The sequence below is a fragment of the Anomalospiza imberbis genome, chromosome Z, assembly GCF_031753505.1.
Source record: "Anomalospiza imberbis isolate Cuckoo-Finch-1a 21T00152 chromosome Z, ASM3175350v1, whole genome shotgun sequence".
Classification (NCBI taxonomy): Eukaryota; Metazoa; Chordata; class Aves; order Passeriformes; family Viduidae; genus Anomalospiza; species Anomalospiza imberbis.
The window spans coordinates 53,443,670-53,455,844 of record NC_089721.1 but is presented as its reverse complement, the minus strand read 5'-3'; the positions used below and the strand labels follow the sequence as shown (position 1 = coordinate 53,455,844).

Sequence of the window (12,175 nt, the reverse complement as noted above, 5' to 3'; positions counted from 1 at the left end):
TTTATGTTGTTGGTTTTGCAAAATTTTTGAGTTTTCCTTTTTTCCTCCCTATCTTCCCCTCCTCTGTTGCTTGAAAGTTCTCCTGACACCTTTGTTAAATCCTTTTTCCCTGGTGGCCACAACAGGTCACAGCAGATGCCATGAAAGTCTTAACTTTGAAATTATTTTAATCCATGTGGATCTCTTGTATGAAGTCTCTCACTTCCTCCACTTACTAGTCCCTATCTCTCCTGGACAGGTTTTGCTGCCTCTGTGCACGTCATACCAAGTCAGTTCTGTACTTTGATTTCTTATAGCAATCTGGTGCTGGGGACTGATTCCTCAGTATCTTACACCATAGAGCCATATACCATTTCAACCTACAAGCCTGTGTTTGTACATGGCAATGAACATGTTTTAGCTTTGTAACATCCTGGTCCAGGTGCTCTGAATGGCCCTAGTTTTTACTTTGACCACATCAGTTGTATTCTTGGATGTCTACAGTTTTTTCTGAGTGCACTGAACTTTTCTGTTACGGCTTGTTTGCATTTTTAAAGTGAGACCATGATTACACGGTCTTACATGAGACATGTAAGCAGATTACTGTCTGTTCCTGAACGTGCCTGAACATGCCTTGGGACTTTTTTCTTTAACTGCAAATTCTCAATGAAATTAATGACATGTGTCCCTTTCTTATAAATTAGGATTCCTTACTGCACATCCAGTCCTTCCTTACCTTCAATGCACCATCGACGGGGATTTTTTATTTTTTGCCTTAGGATTCACGTACTGCAGAAGTTAGAATGCCCTACAGGGAAGGTGACATGCTTTTCACACTGCGGATTTTTAAAAATCGAGACTCAGACTGCCAGTGCCCACTGGGTGGCTCCAGACACCGCACCTTGCCCCACCTCCACCTACTCAGCGCCAGCACAGCTCCGCAGAAGAATGTGTCAGTGCTGGAGATCAGCTAGAGTGACAGGGCAGAGCCTGGGGTCATAAACAGATGACGCATCAGACACATAAGTCACCGTTATTGATGAATGTTTGCATCACGGCAGTGCCCAGAGGTGCAGCAGACTGTGCCTGTGCAGGAAGAAACATCAAGGCTTAAATTCCACACGTTGCCCTTGAGGCACTTAACTGAGGTGCCTGAAGTCAAGAGAGAGAGAGAGAGAGAGAGAGAGGCTTGCACAGGCCACAGAGGTGATGCTGTTCCCTCACCGACTGCATGGGGGGCCAGATGAGATGATGATTCAATGTAGGTGACTTATTTAAGCTCCCAGATCTCAACAGGATGAACCTGGGCCATTGGGAGAGGGGAATATTGAGGACCAGAACGGCAGCTGTGTCTTCCCTGGTTCTGTGACCATGTGTGTGAGCATGTGTGCATGTACACTGCATATCCTGACCTCAGAATTTATCTACACACACACACTGCATGTTCTGGACTCTGTGTCCAGCACATAAAAGAGTGGTTTGGCAGGGAAGAGAGAAGTCCTCTGATTTAATTTGGAGAGAGACTAATGATCCTGTAAAGCAATAAAACAAATTCATGCTGTTGCCTAACTCTCTGCCTTCCCTTTCTAAATACACTCCTGCTTTGTCATGTCTTTGAAGATTGTGCACATGTAGGTTACCTTCACACAACCTTGTCTTCCTGTTCTAGAATTTCCACTATTTTATTTTTTGTCATCTACCAAATGCTGTATGAACCAACTGTATGTAAGGAACTGTTTCACCTGTACTACCCTGTGTTAGGGCTGGCATGCAAGGAAAGCAAACCAACCAGACAACACCAACAAAAGTAAGAATAACAAGGAAAGGAATGGACTCCAGTCAGTTTTGTTTTACTCCAGGCAACTATCTCATTTGGATTGTGATTAATATTTAATTTGGACGTAATGAAGTTCAACAATTTCCCACACTTCATATTATAATACAGTTCACTGCTTCAGGAAACCCCTATCAGTTCTACTAGGCTTAAAAGAGGTGTGAGGATCCTAGATGGCTTTGCATCAGTGGTGATTCAATACATAAGATAATACGTGTGTAAGGAAGAGATTTCCCCATCTGGCTAACCCCATCACATTAAGAGACGTGTACTTTTTAACTTTGAAGTGTTAAAGCCAAGGAGGCTCAGGAGTTTTTAATTTGATAGTATTTCACTACATCTCATCTAGTATGGCAGCAGAAACCCAGCCTTGCACAAAATGTCCATTTTATTGAAAAGGCTCCAGTTACTGAAACTGCATTTTTCTTGCCGAACCTGACCTAGAGGTATTGCCCCTTTCACAAGAAGGTGAAGCATGTGAGCTGGTATTAACTCATATAGAAACTGATGGCACTTTACAAGTGTTATCTTGCCTAAGAGATGCATCCTTGTGTGGTGGTTTTAAGCGCAGCTGGAGATGAAACACCATAGGAAGAAATTAACTCCACCCTAGCTGAAACCAGGACACCTTGACAACCTGCTTCTATTCTCAAGGAATATGTCTCTTAATCTATAGCACACTGACATGGGTGAAGTGTCAGAAGCACTAGAGGAGGAAAATACTTTGCTATGTACAGGCAGAGTTTTGGGATTTCTTTTATGTCTGGCTCTCAAATTAGGCAAATGGGTGTCTTTTTCAAGGTCCATATATGGTACACATATTTAAGGAGAGCAGACATAGGTGATGCGGAGGGAATCTGTATTCCAGTTGAAGAGTTTATCTTTTTTTCCATTCTGTGAAATGCATAATAATTACATTATATAATAATTACATTATTACAAGCTAGCAATGCCTAAGAGTTGTGGAAGAGCCAGAGATTGCTACTGTTAAACACAGAATACCGGCATTTAAGCAACTGTTAAGGCACTGGCATGTCATTCTACTATTTTGAGTTGAGTTTCAGAGCCGAAGTAGTAAGCTCTGTTATTATTTTTAGTGTTGGCTTGTTGTTTCTTTTTTTTAAGTATTATGTCTGAATATATTATACCATATGAAAAAACTTCAAATCCACTGCCACCCAGCAACCCCTAGCTCATTGCTTTTCTTACATCATCATGCTAGTTCTGAGAAATTCTCTAATCACACTGCAGAGCAGGTTCCTTTGAAAACCTGTAATTTCCTGGGTTTTAGGCTTTTTGTCTGGTTTTGGTCTTTGTTTTTCTAAGAAATGTATCACATATAATAAATAAACCCCATCAAGAACACAACAGGAGGTGAAGGTTGTGCTCTTTTGTAAATCACTGTTCCGAGGGATTGCTGAAATTGGAATCTGCAGACCTGCAGCACATGAGAACTGGTGTTGATCAATAGTAGTGGAGAACTAGACAGAAGGCTTGGGGATAAACAGCTACTCCTGTGCAGAAAGCTTGATATTTCCTCACTAGGTGAGCAGAATTTGAAGACACTGCATGGCCATGAGGAGACATTCTTGCAAGTTCACTCTTACAGAGCTCACCCAACAGAACTGGTCAGATGGGAAGCATATGGAGGTAGATTTAAGGCTTGCCTACAGCTGCATCTGGCATTCTAGTTTAAAGCTGAAAATGCTGAATAAAAAATGCTCCTGATAATTTTCTCCATCTGACATCAATGTGAAGTTGCAAAATAATATACGATGTTCTCTGCACTAGCATAATTTCAGGAACTGCTCATATCTCTCTGGAGGTTAAGACTGAAGGAAAATGGCTGAGACCTGGCTAAGGAGACGTTTATAGCATCTCTGGTCCCAGCTTACACTGTCTGCTACAGGGGAGGTTTGGGCAGCTGTTTTTGACATCAGATGATCCTTCTCTTGAAGGAGTGTAGTTGTATCTGTCTTAAGTTCTCTTTCTCTCTCTCTGTCATGCAAAAACTATAGGTGACAGTGCAAGATAGACTAAATTAGATTCAGAGTTCCCAGTCTGAAGATGCAGGAAACAAACACTGACATCAGAAAGAAATGAAACAATGGATGTCTGAAGGAGAGAAAATGCTAAAGGTGCAGCAGCTACAACAACTTCAGCTGAACCATGAATCTGTACTTGCTGGACTCTTCAGTGAGAAGAGATTTTAGACCCCATCTAGTATCACAGATCTGTGAGTCACTCATAGTCTATTAATAAGATGTATTAAGAAGACTTTATTTTCTCCATATCAAATCAGCCTGGGGAGGGTTTTCTTCTCATGGCCTAGCCCAGCTTCTGTTATAGAACTCAAATCTAAGCATTTATCTGTAATATTCAATTGCAGTAATGGAGAAGACAATGTTTCTGCCAAATTTGAAGACATTCTACCATATTTTGCATCTGCTTCCACTTAGATTTGGACTTATGTCTAATACCAATAAGCAGACAGAGACAAAGCACAGTAGAACAACAGAGTGCACAACCAAGGCACCTTTTGCTTGGGAGAGGTGGGAAGCTTATATTCAGGTTACATTCAGCATCTATTTTGCATCATGTAAGCTTACAGTCAGCATCTTCTTTGGTCTCTCAGGTTAAGTGTTTTTCTTGGAAGCTGTGCTTCTCATGCACTTCATTTCATTAGGCATCTTTCAGTTCAGCACTCTGAGATGGGAGTTGCTGGGAGGGAGAGATTATCTGCACACATTTTCTACCTGCCTGTGGGAATCTTTATAATTAGAGGGTTTTTGGGAAAGCTGTAAAAGGCAGGCCTCAGAGACAGCAGAACTGCAATTAGAGTTAAGCAGTAGCCATAAGATTTGTTAGTAGAAAAATTACGTAAGAAGTAGAAAGTAAGGACAAATAGAAAAATGGTCAGTGTATTAATACTTGTCTAAAATAACTCCCTAAGCCACAGAAAAGTATTTCTAGCGAGATATTAGGAAGTTCTAAGCCTAATAATGGAGCTCTGTGCATTGTATCTTAAGGCTTACAAGCAGGTATTGTATTCAAAATAAGCAAGCATTGTTTTAACCAAAGCCACCTGTGCTTACTGTGCTTGTCTAGAACTACTGTCAATATGCTTTTGCTTTGTGTATTGGTCAAAAAACTTTTAATGTAAATTGTAACATTAAGTTCTTTTTCTGCTGCCTAGGATGTGAGCTATTGGCATCTTCCCATTGTCATAACCATGTAATGGGACTGATGCTAGAAAATAAAATTGCTCGAGACATGTTCCTCAACAGTCCTGTTCTGTTTGTGTCTTGTACATTGTCCTCCATCAAGTGATACTGCCCCCATCAGCAAGATAGCAACAACCATCAAGGGTGTGCTTGCCCCAGGAAAGAGCTCATGCCCTATGGGCCAAAGCACAGACCTTCCTGTTGTTAACACTGGAGCTCTCCCTCTGTGCTGGACCACAATGGAAAAGTTTTTTCCTAGAGGTGATACAGCAAAGGCTTATCACCAGCATGCAGAAAGGTGAAGCATTTCACAACCCCAAAGGGCTTTTGCAAGCATTAGGACCTTGGATGTGCTGACAGCTGAGTAGTCCTGAGCAAAGAGCAAGGAATCCACTTACTCCTTGGCCTGTGTCCTGCACTGCTTCACCTGCAAGAGCTGTCACAGTGCCAAAGTGCCACAAGCAGCTCTTGTGTGTACATTTTGGGGATCCAGAATCCACTGGTTTAAATTGTCTGCCTGGTCCACATGTTCAAAATGGCTAAAATAATTGTCACTCCTTGGAGTTGTTGGGCACCTCCTCATCCAAGGTGAACAAATGCATTGTTGATTACTGGAGGGATATGCCACTTTGCTGAACATTTGTTTCACTGGTTTTCTTTACTCCAGGAACCACAATAAGTCCAGTCCTGGTACTTCAGGCAAGTGTTCATCATCAGGCAGGGAGATATAGAGTATTTTTTGTTTCTGTGCTACCCAAAAGCTTCAGAGCAACAAAACCCCTTCATCTTTTGTAGAAAACACAGGCCACCAGCTATGAACTATAATTTAATCTAATATAACAAAATAATTTTGGGAGCATTTGAAATGCTGTGAAAGATTAGCAGGCTTTGGGTTGGCAGCTCTGTTCTGTGAATACTACCTGTATCATATTCATATGTCAAATGCCAACTTTCCATTCACTGCTGCAAAACACCCAGACTATAATGTGGTAAAAAAAACAAACCATGGGAGGCATGCAACACATTGCAGCATTTGTTTCACTGACAACACACTATTACAAGTATGTCTGTGGAAGCTGATTGGGAATCTCTATCAATGCTATCCCAAGTAATTTCTTTCAGGTCTGTGATTTGGAGAATAAGTTTAAGGGAAGGGAAATGCTTTTCATTAATTTTTGACTCTTTTACTATAATTTTCTCAAATTTGAGGTAGCTGCAAAAAACAGGAGATCACTTTTGTACTTTGTAACAATGGGAAAGATACTCAGAAATGTCTGCCTGCCTCTACCACTGACCCAGGATCTTTATACAAACATAAAAAAAAAACTGAATAACTTTAAAGTTTGTGTGAAGAGATATCTATGTTTGGCTTCACTCTGACATTGACACAATGCTGCCACTAGTCTTCCAGCCAGGTTTCAAACATTTAACAACATTATTCCACTACTGACAGACATCCAGTCCACTAAAGACTCCATGGATGCTCAATAAGGGGTTCAGTCTTAAGTGCCGTTAAGTCTATTGGACTGACCACTTTTTTAAAAGAAATGCAAGAGAAAAAGGATTTTTACATGGAGCATCTTGTGTTATTCTGAAGACTGAACTCAGGCAAGCAGGAGTGCTGGAAATCCAGGATCAAAATAATTCAGCTCTTTTGACTCCTTGATTTTCCTTTTGCATTCTTGGTTACAAGGGTTCTAAACATATTAAACTAATCCCAACTGCCAAATCACTGATCTGCCGGTAATCCACAGTTACACCATTCATATGCCTGCATCTTGTCCTAATCTTACACGCCTTGTTTTTTAACTTATATGTACATCATGTACTTCTATGCCCTCCTGATGTTAACTAGCAGCATTATAATAGCATTAAATTATTTGCATTGCATTATTTCTTCTGCTTGATTCCTCGTTTTTTGGTGCTGATATTTTTTCCATGGCTTGACATGAAGTGCACAAAAATGCTGAGTAATGTAGGCATTCTTCTTCAAAATGCTTTTGCAGATGAGGAAGCTCATTAAGTCATTACACTTACTCATGTCTAAGCTCAGTCATGCACATATCCTACAAGCTGAAGTATATGATTTCCTGTATCATGATAAAATAACACAGAGGTCTAATAAATAAGAAGCAGTCTGTACTCTTATGCATTTTTACTGCCTCAATTGAAATTAAACACTCCCCACACAAAGGACATCTGGTTACACTAGCTTAAGAATAAGCATTAGAAGCATGTTTACATCTTGCAAAATGTATTATTTTAGTGAGAAAGTAACTAAAAACTGAACTTGAGTGTGCAACACCCAACCAAAGAATTTGTGTGATGTGAAAGGCCTTGAAGACCATCCACAAACCCAGTGCTAGCTTTACTGTTTCTTCAAAAGGTATTGGTCTTTTCTGTATAGCACACATCCTTATGAGCCCACCAGCTACATAAGCCCACCTACATGAGGCTACATCCTCATTTAGGAATGCTAGTCTGGCCTCAAACACTCTCAGTTTTCTGTTCTAAGGGCCACAGTTCACAGAGCTTCTCAGAACTACTGGTTACAGCTGGCCTGTAAATAGCGATGGATACTTCTCTTCTACCACAGTTGTTCATGTAGTAAAAGCACGGGTATGAGAAAGGAACCTTTTTGAGTGCTTCAGTGTGAGTAGAAGAAATGGTGCTCTCTGTCATGGTGATGGGATGCTCTGCTGCAAGAGAAAAGGGATGATTTCCCATTCTTAAAGCAGGGTAATGGGCTCTGGCTGCCAGCAGGTGCTGGACATTGTTCCTCACAAATAAGCTTCACCCTGATCCGAGAGGAAATGCAAAGGATATATTTTTAATAATATATTATGTATTTTTCTATATTTTTTCCAGCATGTGTCCCAATACTTTTTCACAGACAAACTGATACTGCAGCTGCTCTGTGCTTGCACGTATGATGCAGTGTGACACTAATGAATACACAAGATGCATGGCACAGTGGTTTTACAGTCCTGTGGAATCAGCCTTAGGGCTGGTCTTGAATTTTCGATCCTCCTCATGAATCAGCTTAGTCTGTCCTCTGTCACCTTTGTTGAGAGGGTTTGGGCTTTTTCACAGGGTTCCCCTGGATAGTGCAGAGTGGACTTTCAAAGGGCCATTGATTCCCTGCAAACATGACCAGATGAACAATCACCCCTTGATTCTTTCCTGGGAATGTGGAGGGAAAATCTAGTGTACAGACAGCAATAAAAATACTTTCAGGATGAGTCCACTCTAGTTCATTCCTCAGGATAATGTGCTTGATGTCTTCTCTCTTCTCGCCCCTTATACAGCAATTTCCCTTAGCCTGTTTTGATGGGCTCTGGATATACCATGTTGTCATGGATGTAAACAGTAATTAGACTAATGACCTCAACCTCTGCTGTCTAATCTCTACAATTCAGATATAATATTTTCTCATTTAAATTAAATTATTTTTTACTGGTTTTGGAATTCCCTTAGAAAGACAACAGGGAAATTAAGTATGTTAGTGAGGCTGTCACACAAATGTCACCTCAATTCAGGAGAAAGCAGCTAACCTGTCATTTGACAGATAAGTGGTCACAGAAGAAGAGAGTTCTGTTACTTTCAAATATTCAAATTTTTGCTTTCATGGCTGCAGTTAAGGACGCAAAAAAGCAAACCATAGGAGCAAGTTTTACACAGTCCTTCATCCTACATTTTGAACTAATTAAACAAAGAGGTTTCACTGCCTTCAGTGGTGGAACTCATATAGCTGAAATTAGCCACTCTCTGACATGTTTTGCTGGATGGGGTCAGGGCTATTATAATCTTTCAGCACTAGGTGAGATATGTATTACAGTATATATTTCTGAAGCACAGTTCATGTATTCTTTCCATATACAATATTAATTTATGAAGTAAAACATTAGATATCATATGAAATCTAAAAAGTTTTCTTGCCTTATGTTACCACAAATGTAAAAGAACAATACACATTCTCAGACTAGTTTCAATTAATGTGAATCACAGGACAAAGACTAGTAGCATGAGGTAACTCTTACATTCATGCTGATCAATATCTTCCACATAATAGTTATTTTGCATTGTCCAAGCTTAGGGTAGATCTGCTTGTCTATATCCCCAAAGAAACATTCTCATTGACTTCTCCAAGAAATTTCACAAGAAACCTGCCATAAAGCAAACTGAGTTCACCAGATGCTAAGTTAATACCTCAACCCTTGGACTACCGGTCCTATTCCCTTTTCTCTGTTGTACCTTCAACTGACATATTTGTAAAAGTTATATTGCCAGGTGTCGCCAGCTTTTGCCAACTGAAAAAATTCTAAATTTACATAACCTAAATGGTAGAAGCAGCTCTGGAATTTGCCCTGTGAGGATTAAAAGCACTTTCCTTATGAGCCTTTTATTCCTTTAGAGCCCTTAGTTTGTAACAAAACAAGGAAAAACACAAAAAAGAGGACAAATGTCAACTCAGACTGCAATGGGAAACTGATGAAAGGAAATCACTCTAACACCCAAACCTTGCTTCTGAAAGCAGTAAGTGTTTGATCTGCTGGTGGCATTGGCTGTTGCATTTCAAAAAGCCACTTGCCCCAGTGAAGTGAGTGCAAAAGGATGCTCTCCCTCTTTGAACTAATTTTGGCTGTAGGAGGTGTAAAGGAATGGAGAATCTCTTGGGTGTTGATCAAGTCATACACATGCATCTGAAGGGGGAACTTGGCCCTCTGTTTAGCTACCTCATGAAAGAAATCCATAAAAGCCCATTAAACACAAAGATAACACAATGGCTCTATCTTGAACAACATGGACATCTAGAAGACAAATGTTGGGTGTATTTGGTTGTATGTGTGACTGCCTTTTATAGTCTTGCCTGGGCAGCTGCCAACAGCTGCTGCCAGAAATGGGGACCTGGGCAAGGAAGATTTCCAGCCTTCATGGAAATGACTGTTCTTAGGCAAAGCTAAAGGAAGCTGTCCCTACCTGTGTATGTTTTCTTCCAGCTTTTTCACCTTCAGCTCATCCTCTTCTGACTGCTTCCTTCTGGCTTCTTCCTCTTCTGCAGAGCCAGCAGGAATTCCCTGTAGCAGCCATTTTTCCCGAAGAGCTTTTGACTGCAATATAAAAAAAATCCCATATCTTAGGTATAGACTGAACAAAAACTATCTGAAGATTGAGAAGAAGCTGTCTTTGCTTGTCCCTACTGAATTTCTGCTTACTGCTTCAGGCAGTTGATAACAGCCAAACAATCAGCTGTTTATTTAGATGTCAGGTCTTTCACATTGAGGAGTGTCAGTTTCACAGTATACAGTTTATTTACCATCAATGCCTTAATATGAAGTTCTTTTTAGTTCCTAATAAAACCAAGAGTTTAAAATTAGCAAATTAGAAAATTCTCCAGGAACTGAAATTTTTGAACTGAAGTGTGTATTTCTTGTACTAATAAGGCATGTGCTAGAAGGACTAAAGTTATAGACTTTTAAAAGCTTCAAAAACAAAAGATCAGTGTGCTCTAAATGCAATGTTTTCATGGAGTGTAAAATTAGTCTCCTATTAAATCAATCAAAGATGTTTTTTATTTATACAACAGATATGTTTCCATATATTTACAGGCAGACAGAGAGATGCACGTATACATAAACATGAACACACAAATCATCTTCTGGGCATACACAAATTAAAACAAATGAACAAAAGTCTTCCAGAAATTGTGGAAGAGTTGCCAGGACACAGCAACACTGTTGCAAAAAGCATCAATATCCTTCACCCAACAGAATTATTCCTGGGAGTTTTGTTGTGTTTTCTACACTGAAAATGTGGCTACAGCCTCACCTGGTTCCTGTTTAATGCAGCTGCAGCTTACCCAGAATAATTCACCAGCAGAAGTGGACTGGTTGAAAGCCATGCATTACACAGCATACACGCCTATATTCCTTGTCTGGTCCAAATCCAACAGAGGAATGCAGCATATAGGATGAGGAACACCAGGAGCTCAAAGCTAAACAGGACTTTGCCCCTTGGCATGAAGGAAATTGAGCTGGTGGAAAAATGGTCAGCCAGGGAACTAACCAAACTTTCCCTTGCATTGATCAGTAAAGGGGAGCCTTGGTTTTGAATTTGCAAAGTGATTGGCAATCCTAGTTCAAGGAACTAGCTCCTCTTCTGCAAAGAGGAGTTAATCAGGAAATCATCAGTTCAAGGAAACTGGATTTCAGAGGCATCCCAAACATGCCATATGTGTCTTTTGAATGCCATGCTTGTTGCTGGAATAGAGCCTGACTTGTGCAAACTACATATAAAGGGAAAACATTTACCACCAACAGCAAGCTTCAAACCTTGCCCAAAATAGAAACATTTTTGACATGACAGACAAGGCTTTCTTGCTGTTTTTTGAGTGTGTATATATATATATATATAGACATAGTATCTATGCACAAACTATTTTTGTCACTCCATGACCTATCTGATGTCAGGTAATTAGATTTTAGTAAGGCAGCAGACATAAAGCAACACAAAACACACACACAAATTATAACTTACTCAAGCTTTCACTGGTTTAAACTGTGCTGTGCATGGGAGGATGTCTAGGTAGATTTAAAGTGATTTCTATGTGAATTAGGACTTCTGCATAACAGCAAAGGTCTCGTGCTCTTGTCCCATGCAGCCATGTTTAATAGTTAGACTAGCTGAAGCTGGTGACATACTTTCATAGTTCATCTTGATGAACTCAGCTTTGCTCATGGCTTCCAAGTTGTTAGTTGCCAAAACAGTTTAAGTGGCTATCTTCAGCCACAGTTTCTGCAGTTTGCTACTCCTTGTCCTAGCACTACAATCTATTAGTGCTTCCTGACACATTTGATGTGCTGGTAGTGAAATTTTTGTGTTCAGCCAAGCTGATTACTAGCCAGAATTTTCATCACCTCATTCAGACTCACCATGCAATAGAAATGTCCCCTCAGCAGAGGACTCTCAAGTCATCACGTGTACAAAGAAACAAAGTGAGTCAAAGATGGATTTACAGGTCTTGAGGGGCTAGACTTTTAACAATCTGTGCTTTGGCCTTTAAAGTCTCAATAGCACAGCTCAGTGGGTACTTGCTGGGCTAGATCCAGCGCAAAACCTAGTGAGGGCTGACTGCTCT

General features: G+C 40.3%; 1 protein-coding gene across 9 annotated transcripts in view; it reads right to left on the bottom strand.

The window, feature by feature from the left end:
• Nucleotides 1-12,175, bottom strand: part of PALM2AKAP2 (PALM2 and AKAP2 fusion) — a 266,259-nt gene that overhangs the window by 194,635 nt on the left and 59,449 nt on the right. For all 9 annotated transcript variants that reach the window (XM_068175757.1, XM_068175759.1, XM_068175767.1 and 6 more), the window contains one exon: nt 10,018-10,148. In XM_068175757.1, the coding sequence (XP_068031858.1) occupies nt 10,018-10,148 (131 nt within the window). The remainder of the gene's footprint in view (nt 1-10,017; nt 10,149-12,175) is intronic.